Source organism: Typopeltis vanoorti, chromosome 5, assembly GCF_054136105.1.
Source record: "Typopeltis vanoorti isolate ZY-2024b chromosome 5, IOZ_Tvanoo_1.0, whole genome shotgun sequence".
Lineage (NCBI taxonomy): Eukaryota > Metazoa > Arthropoda > Arachnida > Uropygi > Thelyphonidae > Typopeltis > Typopeltis vanoorti.
In genome coordinates, this window is record NC_143553.1 from 129,561,607 (window position 1) to 129,581,536 (window position 19,930).

General features: G+C 33.1%; 1 protein-coding gene across 3 annotated transcripts in view; it reads left to right on the forward strand.

Annotated features, from left to right (window-relative positions):
- The window catches only part of LOC150106811 (nucleoprotein TPR-like), an 826,699-nt gene that overhangs the window by 405,566 nt on the left and 401,203 nt on the right, over window positions 1-19,930 (forward strand). For all 3 annotated transcript variants that reach the window (XM_090393327.1, XM_090393328.1, XM_090393329.1), the window contains exon 25: window positions 7,556-7,653. In XM_090393327.1, coding sequence (XP_090249453.1) covers window positions 7,556-7,653 — 98 coding nt within the window. The remainder of the gene's footprint in view (window positions 1-7,555; window positions 7,654-19,930) is intronic.

Genomic DNA, 19,930 nt, shown 5'->3' on the forward strand with positions numbered 1-19,930 from the left:
AAAAACTTTTATACTTCCATACTTAAGCATTACTGTTTGAATATCATCTACTCCTACTGAACTTTCCACATTTCAAGTTTTTGATAGCTTTTTCTACCTCGAGTATTGATATGTACTCCTCCTTCTTGCATTCCTCTTGAACATTTTTTAGCGAGGTTTTGTCATGCTTGGTTAATTTTACAGTCTTTCAAAGTGATTACACCAGACATCTAGAATATCCTTATTGTCAGTTTTCATGTAACCTTTATTATTTTTGATTCCTTTTATGGTACTCTTTCATTTATTTCTAAGATTCTTTCATAGCCTCCAGAACATTTTGCCACCTTTCTAATATTTATTTTCCATACTCTTTCCAACGTATTTCCATGAGTTTTGTTTAACTACTTTTACATGTCACTTAGCTCTCTCACATTTTTCTCTGTATTCTTTTACGGTATCTGCTGACTTATTTGATTGGAACTTTTGGTATGTTTTCTTTTGTTTTTCTTCCAGGACTGCTTCTTGTATCCACCATGATTTTCTTATTTTTCTATCCATACAGACAACTTCACCACATGCCTGAATCAATCAATGTCTTCATTAGAGTTTGTCACTGAGAGTCCAAGGTTTCGTTCTTGTTTTCAATTTGTTTCATTTTTTCTGCAATAATGTTTGTATAGTTGAATCTACAATTTACCTAGCATCTTGGCTTTAATTCTCATAAAACTTTCTTACATATTGGTCTTTTTCAATGTGATATTCATTTTTATCCTGCTTAGTACAATGTAATGGTCACTTCCAATTTCAAACCCTCTGTACACTCTTGTATCCTGAACCAGCATGATGATATCGCTATCAACAATGATAGTCAATGTGGCTTTTGACATTTCTTGTGTCTTCTCTCCATGTGAACTTGTGCACATCTTTATGTTGAAACATGGTGTTAGCAACGACTATTCCGTGTTCTGAGCAGAAGTCCAGTAATACGAGGATGGTCTGAAAAGTTCTTGATCCTCGAACATAGGTGGCAACACTCGACCCTAGATGCCAATTTTTTTTTAAGTTGGTACATCTGTCATAAACATCTATGTGAAATTGCAAGTCATTCTATCAAGTAGTTTGTTTTGTACAGCTGTCAGAAGCAGAAGTGTTGTCTGTATCCCCTGAAATGGATAAAATTGAGTATCGTGCGGTTATAAAATTCTTTGTAAAAGAAGTTTAACCTCAAAAGAAATTCATCTGAAGTTCATAAAAGTTTATGGGCACTCTTCTCCTTTGTTTTTGACAATTAAGAAATGAGTTACCGAGTTTAAATGCCTCCGTAATAGCCTTGAAGATGATCCACGTGAAGGATGTCCAAAATGTGTAACATTACCAGAAATCATTGATCAAGTGCACGATGTGGTATTGGATGACAGGCAAGTCAAAGTGCGTGAAATTGCTGAGACTATAGGCATTTCCAAAGAATGTGTAGGGTATATTTTGCATGAAGAATTGCAAATGAAAAAGCAAGATGGGTGTTGTACTTGCTCACAGCAGATCAAAAACACACTCGCATGAAAATCTCTGAGCAGTGCTTGGAACATTTAAACAAAAATAAAATTGATTTTGTGCATCAATTTATTACTACTATGGATGAGACTTGGATTCACCATTACACACTAGAATCCAAATAGCTGTCAAAACAGTGGACAGAAGCCGGTTGTTCAGCGCCAAAGAAGACAAAGTCGGTTTCATCTGCAGGAAAGGTCATGGCATTGGTGTTTTGGGATGCTAAAGGCATTTTGTTTATTAATTATCTTGAAAAGGGTAAAACCATAACCTTGGGAATATTATTCCAATCTTTTAACAAGACTAGATGAAAAAATTCGTGAGAAAATACCCCTTTTGCAGAAGAAAAAAAAAATATTTTTCATCAGGATGGTGCACCTGCCCACAAAGGTGTTTTGCCAATGGGAAAATTAAGAGATCTGCACTATGAATTGTTGGAACATCCACCCTATTCCCCAGATTTGGCTTCCTCTGACAAAACTAAAACTGTTCATCGCTGGTCATCGTTTTTTCCTCGAATCAAGAGGTGATTGCAGCTGTAGAGGGATATTTTGCAGATCTCCCTGAGAACCACTACAGGGATGGGATAACGCTGGAGCATCGCTGGAATAAGGGAAATTATGTTGAAAAATAAAAATAATTTTGAAATTATAAATTTGTTTTTTCATTGTTAGGCTCGGAACTTTTCAGACCACCCTCATACTTATCATTATTCATTGCCTTTTTCTCCAAATTTGACCGAAATGTTTCACCTGTCAGGATTCATTTCCTACTCTACTGTTTAGATCTTTAACATGGACTACATTTCCCTTTTTTTTTTTATTAGCTGCCTGTTCTAATGACAAAAAATTCCTCAACTTCTTTTTTAGAAGAAGAAGCTTCTGTGAGACAATATAATACATAAGTTTTATTCCATTTCCCTATTTTGAAGTTTGCTCACATAACTCAACTTGAAATTGGCTTCTATTCAAGAAAAACTTCTTGAATGGAAGTTTATCTTCGTGTTTGCTGTTGAATTCTATCACTACTCCTTGCTTTTTTTTTTTTATCATTATTGACTGAAAATAGCATCCTATATTTATTTAGTAAGCTGTCACCTATTTTTCTTTGTGTCAGTAATGCCAATTATGTCTATGCGATACTTATCCAAATCTTGATTTCCTTTCCACATATTAATGGAAAGGAAATCAAGTTCGATTTCCTTTCCATTAATACTCCTTATAACAATAGTTCCTAACTTCTGTTCTGATATTAGGTTTATTCTTGAACTAGAGGTTGAGTTTGACCTTGTTCCAGTAGCTGATTTTCATTTTTTTTTTTTTTTTTTTTGCCTTGGTTCCATGTGAAAATAGTAGGTACTTTGTTTAACCAGGTGATACTCTTGTGTCCATGAAATCTCATCATGTTGTACTATCATATTCATTTGTGGTTTAAGCCAATAGAGAGCACAGTTTGGTTGGCTAAGTCCCAAATTGACCAAAGTACCCAGAAGGTACCTACTAATGGGGCTCTTGACATTAGGACAGAAGCCCATGTTGGTTTCCACATTCCTGAAAGGTGATATGGAGGTCTCTTCCCAGTTATTTGGCTTTGACCCTTAAGTGACACAGAAAAAAAAAAAAAAATTGAGTAAAAGGAATCAAAGATGATAAACGTGTCATAAAAACTGAAGATGAGGAAATTCTGGATGTGCGGAGTAATTATTTTGAAAACTGTTAAGCAAACTAAGCAGTGATAGAACCTTACAAGAAAATTTTCAAGACGAATGCATAGAGGAGTATAGAGAGAGATCAATACGTGAGGTAGAAAAAGCTGTCAAAAATATGAAGCATGGAAAGGTAGCTGGAGGAAATGATATTTTTCAGAAATACTTATGTATGGATATATAAATGTTTTGCATTGGCTACAGTTGCCAAATCCAGAGTGCCTGGTCAGAAGGTCAAATTCCAAATGATTGGAGTGGTACGTTAATAGTTCCTATCTATAAAAAAGGGATTAAAGCTGAATGTTGGAAATACAAAGGAATTTGTTTTCTAAATGTTCCAGTTATTTATACAAACATACTTGCAAAGAGGTTGAGAAATATTGTGGAAGAGAAACTTGTAAAAGAAATAGCTGGGTTCAGCTCAAATAGAGGTTGTCAAAATCAGATTTTCACTTATGACAATAGTTGAGAAATCATGGGAATATGACAAGGATCTATACTTAAATGTCTGTTGAATGCTATCAGTACTCCTTCCTTTCCTTTATCATTACTGTGCTAATGTAACTAATATCTTATTATTCTGTAAGATTTAACTTTTTAAAATCTTATTTTGCTCAGTAACACCAATTATATCCATGTGAAACTTTTCCATTTCTCTGATATTGTTTTTGTTCCAGTAGCTGAATTTTCACTGTTTGTCCTGGTTCTCTCCAAAACAGAGAGGGCATTGTTTAACCTGGCTATCTCATCTCACATGAAAGTTCATCATGTTATACCATCATATTTATTTCTTGCTTAAGCAAATAGAGAGTACAGTTTGGTAGGCTAATTCCAAAATTGCCATCTTTTTCTCATTCATTTGGTATCCAGTGGATATGTACTAGTGAGACACATTACATGCAAGTGAGAATGTACATTAGGTCAGAATCCGTGTTGTCTACAACAAAAGAACTGGTCACAACATCCTCCACAATAATACTATTGAAAGCAGAAAAGATTACAAGAATGCCATAGCCATACCATGCATTAGGGTCATAATCAGGAAAAAAAAAGAAAGAAAAAATAGAATGTTGAAAGTTTATTTTTCACTTGGTTAGACTATAATCATTTTAGTTTAATCCTTTTTTAATCCTTTTTTCTTTTTTTTTTTTTTTGTATTTAGTTATTAATTTTTTTTGTTTGTCTTTTCTGTTTATCTGTATCATCATCATCAGCCATTATCGATCCACTGCTGGATGAAGGCCTTTCCAAGATTACTCCAACACTCCCTGTCCATGACTCTCCTTTTTCATGTCACTCCTGCCAATCTGATGATATCATCAATCCACCATGATTTAGGTTGGAGTCGTGGTCATTTTTCTTCTCGTGGAATCCATTCCAATACTTCTTTTGTCCATCGCTGATCTTGTCTTCGGGCAATATGCCCAGCCCATTGCCACTTCAGATGTTTCACTCTTCCTATGATGTCAGAGACTTTGGTTTGATTTCTTATCCATGTATTCCTTTTGTGATCCAATCTTGTGATACCAAGGTTTTGGTATTGGGACTGGTTTATCTGTATATTATTATATATATTATATGTATAAGAAATTTATTTTGGTAATTAATTTATATTTGTGTATAATTTTATTTATTTATTGTTATATATATTTTTCCGCAATTAATAAAGCATTTAGATTTATCATACTCTTATGTGTAAAAGCTATGTTAATTATATGTTAAGCTTTATTATAGAGAAATTAGGCTCAGCTAAACATTTGCCTTTAGACCATCCTGAAACATATCAAATTCCTTGCTAGTGTGGATTATTGTGTTTTGGCCAAACAGGTAGATCTGCAGCCATGTATCATGATGAACATTTAGACCACAATAAGTTCTATGAGCTATAGTAGTTGGGTCTTGCAGAGCATGCTATCATTACCAGACACAATTTCTTTGGAAAAAAATTAAGGTTCTCCATAAAAGTAATAATCTCTTGTAATGTTTTACACAAAGAGAGTTGTGAGACCTTGCTATATTGATCTAGATCTAAATAAAAACAATGGACTTAAATTATCCCTCTTATGGAAAATAGTTCTTTTTTGTGAATTCCAGAATTCACTTAAATTTAATTATATCTCTATCAATTTTTACTTTTTATATAATTTAATGTAATTTTATTAATTTTTTAAAAATCCTGTTAAAGTTATTTTTACTAGAACCTTAATATAATTAGACATGATGTTCTCTCTGTCATCGTTGAATATACTGGTTTCTGTTCTTGTTTAACTTGAAAGTCATACTGAAGATGCCCTTGATATTACAGTAGAAATTTTATACTAATAAAACTATATACATAAGGTAAATTCAGTTTATGTTATTTATTAACAACAGCAGCAGCAACATGTTTTTATAAAATAGTCCAGGATAAATTGCACTTAATGAACTCAAAGAAAAATCAAAACAGGAGAACTAGTATGAAGGCTGAATTATACTGTATGGTGCAGAGAGGGACAGTACTCAACTTCAATACCCTCCTCAGTACAAGTACTATTGGGTGTACTGTTTGAATGCATGCACATTAATAGAAGAGCACGTGTAGAGTCTATGCCATTACATTTAGTTGTAGCAATGGTGTTGATGTGGGAAGAAAAAACAGTAATTGATGAACATTATTTTCGTTCATAAAGAGTTGGTAAAACAAATGATCCAACCCTATGACATGTTTGTGAGTAGTTTATTCGTCGTTTCTGTAAGCATGCCCCAAGCAGTAGTGTAATCTTTATCTTAATTGAGAGGATCCAATGTACTGCAATGCAAAAGGCATTCGGGTAGAATGAACTGTTAACACAAATGTGAATCATGGATATGTGCTGGAGCAAGTGTTACAGAGTCTGAAACATAGCCGATACCGAACAGCTTTAAATCTGTTTGGATGTGGTCACTGCAGAGAATTCTTAAGGAGCCGGGTGCCTTTTCATTTTTTTATTTAGGTGAGTCAATGTTTAAAAACAATGGATTATACTGCAAGACAGGAATACTGTTTACACATGTTGGCCAATGTCTATGAAAATCCGTCCTTCCTCCAGATGTCTGGTTCTCGGATGAAGGGCATTTCCATCTAAGCAGTCATGTAAACAGATGAACCTACAGGTTTCTTGGTTTCTCAAGACCTGAATTTGTCTAAGAGAAATCTTTTTAAAGTGAGAAGGTCACCACATGGTGTGCAGTTTCTGGCCATGGTATAATTGGGCCCTGTTCGAATTGAAGAGGGTGGTGTAACTGTGACCTTGAATAACGAACGCTACATTGAGAGTATTTGATTCCCACCCAAGATTTGCATAGGATGTGTCATGCAAAAAAACATTCTATTTCATGCACAGGTATTCCAACAGGCCAGAGCAACCTATTACACATGACATGGTTCTAGAGCCTATTTATCAGAACACTTCCCTAGGATGCTCATTTCGAGGTTCACAGAATTCCTGTATTTTTCATGTTCTCCTGATCTCACATCACTTGATGCCTTTGTTTGGGGTATGTTGAAGGAATGGGTATTTCACAACGATTTGCCTTAACACACAAAGAGATAAAATTGAATGATTTGTCCAGCAGATGTCCCAGTCCCTTGTTCTCCAAGATGACAGAGAACCTTCGATGCATTATGCATATGGGCATGGATGTTTGTGATTGTGAAAATACTACTGGTGGTGGGCGATAGATGGTGTTGGTGTAGATGATGATTGTAGTTGAAGAATTAGGTGGAGAGAGTTGTAGAGTAGATGCCCTCCCTCCCTTGATGAGACTTGAGACTCTCTGGAGGTGTCGTGTAATAATAATAATATTGAAGCACATTGTCAATGCTTTATTTGACCAAGATTGCACTGATAGTTATGGATGTATATATCATCAGGTGTGAACATATATTTCTTTGTTAATAAACCTGTTTACTCCATAAGATATATCGTTTTAGTTATTCGGTTTTTTTTGTGTGTGTCAAATAATATTTAACCACGTAAGACAGCTTTATGTATTAAAAAAAAAAACACGTTTATTCACACACTCAACTAGTATTGTGAAATAACTATTCCACAGGCATAGTTAATAAAATAAATTAAGTTAAAAGGAGTCAAAGCTTGCTATACTGTCACTACAATTCATAAATCTGGTATGCTTAATACCAAAGAAAAATGCCTAAAGGTCTGTGTTTGCTATATATGTTACAACTTTATTAAATTTTTAAATAACTCGATGTTTCATTATGTTAACTAAATATGTGACTAATGGATATGAATATGTTAAAAATTATCCCTTGTTGTCTGTTATTATTTTTTAATACAGCAAAAAAAAAGATAGAGCAGCAGGTTGAAACTTTAGAGAAGAAAATTAGAGAACTGAATGAAGCAAATGAAAATCTCAACCAAGAAAATGTATCTAAGGTAGGCTCAGTGCATTCATACCACACACATGTACTTTGATATCATTTTATATAATGCATATTGCTTTCTCATGAATTAAAGATCAAGTATATTTTATAAAAGGAAATTAAAAAGAAAATGTATACAGAATTCATTCAAAATATAAATTAAGATTTGTTGTTGAAGATAAATCCATTGGGTTTATCTTCAGCTTTATGTTATGTAGTTGTTGATTTTTACCTGAAAACTCTTTGTTGCCATTTGGGATTAATGCTTGAGTTATGGTAACATAACTCAGGCATTAAGGATGATGATACACTTTGGAAAGATGCAGTGTTTGAATGCCATTCAAGGTCTGAAAAATCAGACCTTGCATTTTATCTGAAATTGAGTTTAGCCTGTCTGATGCAGAGACAGCTTGCATTTTCACTTCCATAAACTGAGGTTTTTTGTTCTGGATGTTAAATCATTCAGAGAATAAATACATTTAACTGCCATATCAGATTGTGTGGATATGATCATCCACTTATTATAACATTAATAGTTTATGTAATGCCTATTTATTAATTGGGACAGGCTATCAAGCATAGTAATGGGTTAGGCGCATTAGATGGGATACACATTTTTTGAAGGCATTGAAAAGGTTGAAAATAATTAATAGTAACAACCGAACTTATTATTTACTGCATAGGTAATAGATATCACCTGTCAAGGTCTCTCTTTTGTCACTAATTCTAATTAAGAACAAAAATACAGCAACCATCTCAATAAATGATTATCCAAAAGCAGGATAAAGTATCTTTACTTTATGAATTGAAAATATTTTCATTCATTTATTTTAGTTTTTAATTGCACAGACTGTTGAGCACTAAAAGACAAAAGATAAACAAAAGTCAATAATAAAATGATTTATGTGTGTGTAAGACTGTGCTAAAACAATTATTTTATATTTTCTTATCTCATAGAGAGGGGAATATAATATACAAATGTTTAAAATTTTGATGGCTATTTATACTATTTTTTAAGTTAAACTTTAAACTCTAAATGGGATTTAGAAGCATATGACAAGGTTGCATAGACTTATCTGGATTGGGGAATGGAGTCAGTCATGTGCTGCTTTATTCTTAGAAAGGTGGATAATGTATCTACTCTCTAACAAACAAGACGTGCATCCTGGCGCAAGACTACTGCCCCTAGTAGTGTAGTGAGCTATTTAACACTTAACTCATCCATAATCATAATGCATAACATGCCTGTGAACGTTCATGGTTATATGTTAAAAAGGAGTAATGACATTATTAATTCCGACATATTTTAGGACTTGACTAGTCCCAACCATTAGCTGTGGGCTTTAAATTAAGCTCACAATCAAGTATACTGTAGTTGAACAGTATATACACCCATCTTCCCTTTTCATGTTATGCTGAATGGCCTGTCATGGCCAAGTAACCTGGCAGAGTGAAACCTGATACTGCTCTTATGACAGGGTGATTAATCCCATTTATATTATCTTCTATGGCTATAAATTGCATCTTTTCTTCTGATTGGTTTGTATATTTTGAAGGAGGGGAAACCCTTCCATCATCATTTGAGATTGGCAAACTCACTTTCATTTTCTTCACCTCCTGGATTGGGTTTGAATCCCTATCTATGAACCAATCAAAGGGCATCGTTTGTGCTAACTGAGTTATGGAGCCTTGTAGTAAACCAGCAATTGAATAGAAATAATTAGTGTATTCCAAAACACGATGTTTCCTATTACTTATATAACAATTCTTCAGGTGTAAGAAAACCAATACACAATCAATCAAAAGATTTGTAAGGTACCACTAGAGAATTATTTAGTTCTGATGCTTTTAAATTATATCTAGATACGCATTCAGTGTTGTGCATATTGTGCATGTTCTCACGTACATGATTGGCTAGCTATGGCTAAACTGTATTCCAACAGATTAATAATAGGATTTATATTTAAGTATTTTGGATCCAGTGGCATTTCTAATGATTCCCTGATTTTTCTTTCTTTTTTGTCCTAATGATATAACAGTTTGGATTATCTCCTTAAAACTTGATCTTTCTCTCTCTGTGTGTGCGTGTGCGTGTGTGTGTGTGCGTGTGCGTGTGTCGATGAAGCATCCTGTGGTTTATCTGAAGAGCACATGTAATAATGGAGCTATGGGCCTTACTTCTTTGGCATTCAATATCTGCAATATGCTCTTCAGTGCATTGTTCAATAGATTTTTCTGTCTATATGTAGTATGGGGTTCTCCAGTAACAACTTGGTCAACTCTTGGATATTTTAAGAGGTTGTGTTGAAGTTTTAGGGATTGGAGTAGCAATCTTGTTCTGATAAAATGAATAAATACTCTTTCTGATTTTATATTCTCTAAGGATTGTTGCATGTTTCAAGGAAATAGAGCTAATATAGGCAGCGTGACAAAACTTTTTTCTCCACTGGAGGTGCAAAGATGTATTTGTTTATAAGAAATCTTGAGTTGGTGTTCTCATTGTTAATATTTTCTAAAATGGTGTTTCTTAGAAATTGGAGTTATTTGACTATTTCTTTCTTATTCAGTAATAAATGGGTTCTTGCTCAGTGTTGAAATGATCACCAATTTTTTGGGTTTGTATTGGTGGGAAGAGACATGTAAATATCTGTTGGTATGGATTAGTTTTTTGATAGATTCTTTTAATTTTTCAGATTGTTTAGTCAGTTTTAGATCCAAAAACAAAAGCAAACCATTGGATTTTACTTCAGAAATAAATTTGATGTTAGCTGTTGAGATGGTCAAGGAAATGAAAAAAAGCAAAGGTTGTCCATTGCCACAGATTAGAAAAAGATATAGGTATGTCCTTATCTTACCTCTTCCAAATTTTAGGTTTTGGAAAGGTAAAGATGGAATGAATACTCAGAAGCACTGTATAAAGGAAAAGATCTAGACAATGAGGCCATAGAAGATGAAAAAAACAAGGCTTGATGCAGAAAAAATTGGCCCAACCCTATTACAGAATGAATTTGAATGGGTGCTAAATGAACTGTCTTCTAACAAGACACCAGGCATTGATAACATTCCTTCAGGATTAATATAATATTCAGGAAATATAACTAAATCATACTTATTCATGATCATAAAGGATATATATGAAACTGGAATCACGCTAAAGACTTTACACAATGCTCTGTCATTCCCATTTCTAAAATAAGTAATGCAGACAAGTATGAAAATCATTGAACAATAAGTCTAATATTGCATACTTCAAAAATATTACTAAAAATTTAATAAATAAAGCAGAACAATATATCATTGTTGACCAGTTTGGGTTCACTAAACAACAAGGGACAAGAGATGTAATCCTCATTCTTAGAACAATTACAAAAAGAACATTTGAGAAAAATAACAGTACTCTGATAGTTTTCCTTGATCTGGAGAAAACCCTTTGATAGTCTTGACTGGAACCAATGTTTCAAATCATAAAAATAATAAAGGTATATTGGAGAAATAGAAGGCTTATATTTAATCTCTGTAAGCACCAAGAAACCCAAATAGAAACAATGAACAGCAAAAAGAAAAACAACAAGGATATATAAAGGTGTAAGACAAGGATGTTTTCTTTCTCAAATATGGTTTGAAAACGATATTGGAACATGACCATGAAAACCATCGCAAAACACTTTCTACCTACAAAAAGAAGGCATGGCCATGGACTGACCATTATTCCCCCCCCCCCCCCATTTCATTTCTAACTTTTACATGGAACATTTTGAGCAATGCACTCTAGATTCCTCGTTTAAAAAACCCAAAGTCTGGCTTAGATATGTTGACGATGTTTTCGCTATCTGGCCCCATGGCTGCTAGACACTTTCCTTGACCACCTAAACAAACAACATAAACGCATACAATTCACAAGTGAGATTGAAAAGCAACACTCTTCCATTTCTAGATACACTTGTCACATGTCTTCCGTCTGGCAGTCTTTCCTTCACTGTTTACTGGAAATGGACAAATGCTGGCCAGTATATACACAAAAACTCCTACCACCACCACCACCACCACCACCCAACACAAAAACTAGGGGTCATTAATACATTTAAAAACAGGGTTTTGAAGATTTGCTCCATTCACTTAAAGATGAATTAAAAATTATCAACAATACCTTCCTAAAAATGGTTACAACCAAAATACTATCTACAAAACTCTGTACAAGGCCTCACTTAAAAACAAAAATAAACAAGACTACCTTAAAACTGTAACAGCATTCCATATCTCCATTAAAGGGGATATGAGACAAAATAAACAGAATACTACAAAAATACAACCTTACAACCTTTAAACCTCGAACAAAATTAAAGAACTTACTCATCCTAGGATCCATGGTATACTACAGGGTGGGCCAGTGGAGGCCCACCCTGGAGTATATCGTATTCACTGCACCTGTAATTTGCTTTATATAGGGGAAACAGGACACATAATTCCTATCAGAAAAAAGGAACATAAAATACATTAAATATAATAACTATGGCTAAGCTGGTCTTTCTGATCATGTCCTGAACACTTTTCATAGAATTGACAGGAAAATCACCTCTTGTTCACATCACACCAAAACATGGTATGAATGTAAATTTAAGGAGGCCTATGAGATTCTTATCAATCACCTTAATCTTAACAATAATAATGATGGTCTAAAAATCCCAAGCATATAGAAGGCACATATTCTACCCACTTAACCTTTCTCCCTAAGAGTTAATTTTAAAGAGAACCTTAGGTAATCTAGGATCATAAATCTAATATAACAGTTGTCATGTTAAATTAGGACATCATTTTCACTGTAACAAAACTATCTATATAAAAGAACGTTTCTCTGATGTTGTAGCTTTGAATATAGCTTTGATGTAGTTAATTTGTTTCATTTCATTTATTTATTGTATTTTCACTAGAGGTCATGCCAGTAGAATAACCGTTGATCAAATCATTGTCTCTTCAGCATATATTATGTGAAATGTAATTTAGCTTGTCTCTCTCTCTCTCTCTCTCTCTCTGTGTGTGTGTGTGTGTGTGTGTGTGTGTGTGTGTGTACTCCAAATGATGACCTTAATATGAAGGTCAAAACATCGGGAAGTTAAAATAATTATAACACAGTTGTAGAGTCCAGAATTTGTGTAAAATGAATGCTGATCACCGTGCAACACTAAAGGAAGGAAAGTAAAAAAATAAATTTGTTAAGCTCTATAGCATGAGCACATAAGATCTAGTAGAAATAAATAAATGGTGGCAGTTGATGGTTAAGTCAGTTGTTCATTCACAACAGTTCACGAAGTTTAAATAACTAACACAAAGACAAGGCAGGGTTGAGATATACTTAACAGAAAATTTAACAGTTTTATGGGTGATTGCCGATGATAGAGAAAGTGTTTATTACCCAGGTAATATAGAGGAAACAAGAAGAGAGAGAATGGAAGTTTGAAAATGCAGACCAGAGAATTCTGTTTTAAGAAGTTTATTAGAAACTTGACAGATGAAATATATTAATGAAGAATTCTGAAAAGCAAGATGAATCCATAATCTTAACTAACTAAACATACACACGTAACCACAGTAACAATTTTTAATAAGTAAATATTTCATCCTAAGTATCTTAGGACATCATCTGTATAGTTATTTCAAACAGTACTAGGAATAACATATGGTTAGAGTGCATGCTTGCACTCTAATCGTGTTTCTCTGAATGTTCAAATAGAAAGTTTATTTAATACTGCCTTTTGTTTACTCTTCACTTGTTGACAGTCTCACTTTTCCAGAGTAAGGATTCTATTATATAGTGAAACCTGTGGAGTATTCATAACTAAACATACACATGTAACCTCAGCAATTAAATTATATTTAATAAGTAAATATTTCGTCCTAAGTATCTTAGGACATCATCCGTACAGTTATTTCAAACAATACTAGGGAATAACATACAGTTAGGGTACATGCTTGCAATGGAATACCACTGTGAGTGCAGCAGCGTGTTATAGAATTAAATTAAAATAAATATATCTGATAAAAAAGAAGTAGATTAAATTAAAATAAAATAACATTCATAAATTTATTTTACACAGTTAAGGATGACTTCCCAGACTATAGGAGTAGTAAGAACGTCATTACGGTTTAAGTTGGGTCTGTGACATAGGACTTCAGCACTTTCTTTATACAAACGCTCATGTTTATAAAAGGATCTATGTAGAAGTTTGGTGTTTTTCCTTAGTAATTTTTGGTGTTTGCCTTAGTAATTTACTGTATTTTTATAATAGAGTTGGATAAAGAAAATGGCTACATGATGATAATGCTGGATTTTGCAAAGGCATTTGACAGAATACAAATGGAACACTGTTATGCAAATCAGAACAAATGGGAATGGATATCGTACTGGTCAAGTGGATGAGAGGGTGGGTGCTGGACAGATATCAAAAAAGTGGTATACAGAGGGGCAGAATTGAGGCAAAAACAGGTGACTAGTGGTGTGCTGCAAGATTCGGCTTCGGGTCCATTCCTGTTTAATTTGTACATAAATGATATAGGAAATAACTTGAAAGAAAAGATGCAGTTGTTTGTTGATGATGCGAAATTTGGTAGGATAATAGTTACGGTGATGTGGAAGCTTGCAGGGCAATTTAAATAGGCTATCAGTATGGACAAAAGATAATGGGTTTCAGTTTAATGTGTAGAAATGTAAAGTTGTGCATTTTGGGATAAATAGATTACAAGCTGTGTATCACATTTATGGAAATGTACTCCAGGAAACACATGAATCTAGAGATTTAGGGTTGGTGGTAGACAGAGAGTTAAAGTTTAGATGACATATTGCTAAGGTTGCTAGGGTAGCCTATAAGATTACATGGCTATTGAAGAACGCATTAACAAGTAGAGATAAGGAAGTTGTTATTCCTCTTTATAAGGCCTCGGTACATCCACATCTGGATTACTATGCTCAAGTCTGGTCTCCTGGCTTTCTTGGGGATGAGGAAGTGGTTGAGACGATTCAGAGACGAGTGGCCATGATGGTGAGTGGTGTGGAATGTTCCCTACAAAGACAGATTGAGGGTGTGTGGATTACAGAAGTTGATAGGAGAAAAAGAGAGGATATGATAGAAACATTTAAGTCTCTAATATTTGTGAGCTAGGTTCTTTATTCTTTTTACCAATAACAGGAATTTGGGATTTCTCTTTGCCTTGATTCAAATGGCAATTCCTAGATGATTGACCATCAGACCCAAAAGATCAAAACTGGTAATACTACATTTATTATATTAGACAAATTATTAGAGATATATTTAATATAATATATTTGTCTAATATATTATATTAGACAAATATTAGAGACTTAAATGTTTCTTTTTCTGGTGATATCAATATAAGTGATATCAGTATCATATTTGTGTAGTTCCGGTGCCCACCTAATTATATTTTGATTCTTATCTTTCAGAATCAATGACAAATGTGTTCTCTGTAAAGAGACTGTGCAATTTGCTTATCTCTTTAAAGAGACTGAGTTCACACCAATTGATGCAATGACTTTTAACTTCATTCCTTTTGTAATCCAGGAAATGACTGACTGGAGACCAAATAATATATATATATATATTTAAGGAAATTAAAAACTATATACATGGTTAATATAATTAAAGCAATATCATATAAAACTATTTAGATTGAAGACCTTCTAAATTAAAACTATAACTTTAGATCTCCTTAATATTTGGCCATTTGCTGACTCATTCTATTATTAATTTGTTTTTAATGTACTTATTCAGTCTACTAGACTGAACATTTTCTTTTTCACGAGAAATTCCTATAAACAATAAATGGCCACTATAGTCAGTTTTTTATCAGATCTGTTCTCAAAATATAAAACTTAACTTCCATGGGATTATGAAATTTTCTTATTTAGCATTTGTTTTCCATTCATTCTCAGTTTTTCATTGGAAGCAAATACCCAAGGCAATTTTATTATAAGCACAAATTATAAATTCCTTACCATAGGAAAAAACCGGTTTTCTTTACTTTATAAACAAAAGTGAAGTAGACTGTCTTCATTAAAGTCACTTTACAGTTTCAGGTTTCTCTAATTACATTCACATCCTCTGATAAAATATTTAATAACACTGGCATCCTTGAGACAGAAGACAACACTTACCTTAGGTATACAATTTAATATTGCTTCCTCTAGATGATCTTTAACTATTTGCCATGCACCACTAACATCCTTACCCTGCATTGTATTAACCATGACACAGATTTAAGCTTCTTCCTATGCTTGGCATAACGATCTGCCTTGTAGTTCCACATACCACGTCTTTACAGAATATTCCTAATGTTTTACAATCTTCCAAGTCAAGACCACATGGTCACTTTCAGATCAGGGAACAAATTTTACATCTGAACTGCTGTTACAGTTTTGTTAATTACTAACAAATGTTAAGAAGATATTTATGACACTTATCGTTGACAGTGAAACAGTATGTGTTAAAATTGAATAAAAATATAAAACCGATTTCAATCTGGCAAACATTAAAATGAATGATTGGGGGCACATATCTTTCACAAGCATTATTTACATACAGATCAGCTTTTCATGCTCTCAAAGAAACACTATCCATTGCTTTATATTGTTTTGATCCAGTTTTCCTAATGAACTTATTTTAATCATTCCTAACACAGGATATGAAGACATAAATGAGTACCTGGAAATGGTAATTGATATATTTCTCACTACTCATAGATCTGAAAGAGAGATAAATAAATTAAATTTACTATACTCTTTTTCAGGTTATTATCTTGGAAGTAGCAGAATGAGCTACACATCCAGCTTTTCTTACCATTCATACTATAGACTTACACTGCATAAAATAGTACCTTAAATTTTTTGCGTTATCACATCGTGTGGTACTTTGTATATAATTATTTTACTACTTCCTTACTTGCTGATGCTAGAATTATATATTTCATACCATTAAATTGTTACAAGGAACTTATTTTTGGAAAATTCCGTTATCTGTCACGTGGTCTCCAACATCTCAGTCTTCACTGTTGACATAGTAACAGCGAACTAATATCCCATTACCTTCAAAAATGGTGTGGCCTGTAGTATATTTCTTCACTTCCAAGATAACCTGAAAAAGAGTATAGACAAGAAACCAGACAATATATTAATCCTTTTAAAAGATATAAGTCATTTGCACTAGGAGATTTAGTATTGTTGGGTGATAAATGCAGTATAAAAGGGATTGGAAAATTAGGAAGGAAATCTTCTGGTCCAGATTTTAAACCAATTTTCTCCTGTAAATCCTAAGATATCCTAACATAATTTTGAATGTACACTCTGAATGATTAAAAAAAAGATAATTTTTAGGCAGTAGAAATTTAATCAGGTTAGGAGGATATATGAATAAAATATTGAAAAATGAGGGTTTCCAAAATACTAATTATGCATCATGTTAAGAAACAGATAACATGAAGGGATATAGTTTAAAACTTCATAATTCAATTACACAGCAAAGGAACAAATTAAAAAATTCTGGTAAAACAAAACCTAATCATACAAGAAATTCTAGAAACCCAAAAGTACATAATTCAGATAGTGTACAGGATCAGAATGATAATAATCATAAAGAATCTAACAAGGATGAAATAGTTTCCGAATATCATAGATTGTTTAATTTAAAAAATACCTCAAATTTAATCAGTGAATTCTGTAAGAATAGAACATAATTCTAGGACTTTAAGTGAAATTTTTTTGCAAAGTGCAGAAATGAAAAGTGTAGATATAAGGAATTAGGAGATGATGTAAATTCCCAATTGTCTCTAGCATCAAATGATTCTGAAACTACTGCCTATTCAGAAATTATAAATAATGAATCATTACATAATGAACAAGAACCTCATTATTATTTTAGATCTAAGTATAAGCATCAAAAGAATTGTAAGTTTTGTTAGATGTAAGATAAATATATTAATGAATTTAAAAAAAAATGTTTCAAGAAAGATGAAACTGATGTAAAAATAATCATACTTTATAATTATGAATCTTTTTACAAAACCTAAAATAGGTGATACTTATTGTACTTACCAGATTCTGATAGCTGTAATAATTTCAGTGGTTCTGTATTGTAATTCACATTTGTTAAGTGCACTCTAGTATCTTTCATTCACTGTAAAGACATTCTCTTTTTGCTAACAACAACATCTCAGCTGTAATGACTGACATGTTGTTACCTGCCTCTTCGGTGAACAAGTGCGGATGCTCACCGTGGAGTTTTACGGGTGATTGACAGCTGATAGAGAGAGTGTTCAGGACCTGGGTAAGGAGAGGAAACAAGAAGAGAGTGAATGGAAGCAGACTAGAGAATTTTGTCCAAGGAAGTATTTAAGAAAACTTGAAAGTCAGAATATATTCATTGAGGATTCTGGAAAGGGAATCTTTGCAAGGTGAATCCTTAATCTGGAAAAGTGTGACTGTCAACAACTGAACAGTAAACAAAAGGGGGGGTATTAAATATACATTATTGTGTCTCAAGTACACTGGTGATATTAATTATTTTATCAGAGTAAATGAATGTAATTAGAGAAATCTGAAACAGTAAGGAAACATTAATTTTCCTCTAGGAAGGAATTTGCAATTTGCACTTTCTTGTAATAAAATTGCCTGAGGAAAAAAAACATTTTTTCCCCCAGCAAAACATTGAGGATGAATGGAAAAATATATGCTAAATAAGGAAACTGCATAATCCCATGGAAGTTAAGAAGTTTTATATTTTGAGAGAAAAGGCCTGATTTAAAAAAAAAAAAAAAAAAAAAAAAAATCTTTTTTAACATTTATTATTTCTGAGAATTTGTTTCAAAAAATAAAATGCTCAGCTTAGTCGACTGATTAAGTACATTGAAAACAAACCAATAATCAGTCAGTGAGTGAATCAGTTGTTCCTCTAATGATGAAGCAGATCAAAAATTTAAGAATACCTTGGATCCAAATAGTTTTATAGATGGTTCTTGAATTTCCTTTTGTTCTTTTACCAAGAAATTTATTATTTATAGTCTTCTTAAGGATATTGTCATTTTTCATTTTTGAGACATATCCTGCCCACTGCAAATTTTTGAACTTGATTAAACTGCATATTGTGATTCTTTATAGTGTTGATATAATTTGTGGTTGTATCTGATCCTCCAGAGACCCTTATCATTCACTGGGCCAAATTTTTTTCTCGAGATTTTCCTCTCAACAGCAGAAAATCAAATTCAAATCAAATTCAAATTCTATATCCTCACCATAAATATCCAGGTTTGACATCCATAGGTCACAGCTTTATGAATTATCGATTTATATATATTTTACTTTAATTTTTCATTGACCATCTTCTACTGAGTACACATGTGAGAGATTTAAAACCTGATTATTCTTCTTTATTCCACTTTATCGATTCTGCTTCTGTCATCTTATTAGTTGGCTTGTAATCATTACTCCTAAATATGTAAATTGATCTATTCATCTACTACATTACATAAAGGATGTTTAATTGCTGAACCCAAAGCAATTGGAGACATTTTAGAAGTTTTTTACAATCTCAGCAACAGCTTCACATTATCCTGGGTATTTAATAATGGTAGGTGGGAGGGCAGAGGCTTAACTACTCTACAAATGCTCAATAGCTGTATGGTCAACCATTCTTTAAGGAGGAACTGAAAGTGCTCATACTGGCCAATGCCAGTGTTATAGGACCTAATTAAATTCATTATGAGATGATAAAATATCTCCATCCTCCTTTGGGTCTCCTCTTATTATTATACAATAGAATAGGTACTGAGGAGAATTCATAATGCAGTTATTGCTTTCCCAAATCCAGGAAGAGATCATGAAGAATTACCATTATATTGCTCTGACCATCTGTCTTTCTAAGATCTTGCAGAAAATGGTTAATGGCCTCCTTCTGTTCTGCGGTATCTTGTAAATAGTAATTTTTTTTCCCAACAGTAAGTGTGGCATTCTTAGACCCCAATATATGTACTTATTTGGTTCACTTAGAAACATCTATGAGAGTTGCATTTTCGAAACGTGAATATCCAGTTTGTTTTCTTTGTTATGGAAGAAGGTTATAGCAGAGCATAGAGTGGTAAACATAATCCTAATCCTGTGATTCCCAGTGGTGTAACTTCCTTGCAAATAGACAAAGCACTGTATGATGAAGACTTGGCAGTTTTCTGTTAAACTTTTAACATGAGAGGCAACTTGAATAAGCACATGATCATACTGTGTTTATGTTCTC